We start from the raw sequence: 588 nt of genomic DNA, 5'->3' as shown, positions 1-588 counted from the left end.
TTTTTTTTTGCCTGTCTGTCTGACTGTGTTAGGTGCCTGTAGAAGTGCTGTTATTGTTGACAGTTCCTGTGGTGGATGCAGATAAGGAAGATCACAACTGGAAACGCCCTCTGAACTGTCTGCACATAATCACTGGGCCTCTGGTGTGTGTACTTTCCTTCCAGTCGGGAAAGTGTAAGTCGGTTGGCATTTTTATTTGAACCATGAAACTAAACCTGTTTAACAGCAATCTCTTATGTGCACATAAAAAGTAGTTATGTCATCCCTGTCATTGTTTCGTTGCTTTAATGCACCAGCTGCAGTCTGTCAGATGAACTGAAATTCGTCTTGCATGTGAAAAGATAAATGCTGTTGATGCAGATATTGTGTAATCACTTCATGTTCTGTAAAAGTACATGTGACTGAAAAAGACAATCTTTTTCTTTCATTCAAGATGGCTTACTGCTCATTGAAGGAGAAGTTCCAGTGTGGGTGCTTATACTCTGCATTGGCGTCTTCCTCTCGGGCATAGTCTTCTTCACTACCACAAATGAGCGTCCTCCTAGATATCACTTTGTATGAATCTTCAGTGTTTTAAAGAAGTCTCTT

General features: G+C 40.6%; 1 protein-coding gene across 2 annotated transcripts in view; it reads left to right on the top strand.

Moving 5' to 3' along the window:
* Window positions 1-582, top strand: part of LOC107554640 (sodium/potassium/calcium exchanger 6, mitochondrial) — a 13929-nt gene extending 13347 nt beyond the window's left edge. For both annotated transcript variants that reach the window (XM_016237215.1, XM_016237214.1), the window contains 2 exons: window positions 33-174; window positions 434-582. In XM_016237215.1, coding sequence (XP_016092701.1) covers window positions 33-174; window positions 434-561 — 270 coding nt within the window. In that variant the 3' untranslated portion in view covers window positions 562-582. The remainder of the gene's footprint in view (window positions 1-32; window positions 175-433) is intronic.
* Window positions 583-588: the final 6 nt, after the last annotated feature.

This window comes from Sinocyclocheilus grahami, unplaced genomic scaffold (genome assembly GCF_001515645.1).
Source record: "Sinocyclocheilus grahami isolate Dianchi unplaced genomic scaffold, SAMN03320097.WGS_v1.1 scaffold508.1, whole genome shotgun sequence".
In the NCBI taxonomy this organism is placed as follows: domain Eukaryota; kingdom Metazoa; phylum Chordata; class Actinopteri; order Cypriniformes; family Cyprinidae; genus Sinocyclocheilus; species Sinocyclocheilus grahami.
The sequence above is the reverse complement of the archived record's forward strand: the minus strand, read 5'-3'. Positions and strand labels throughout refer to the sequence as shown.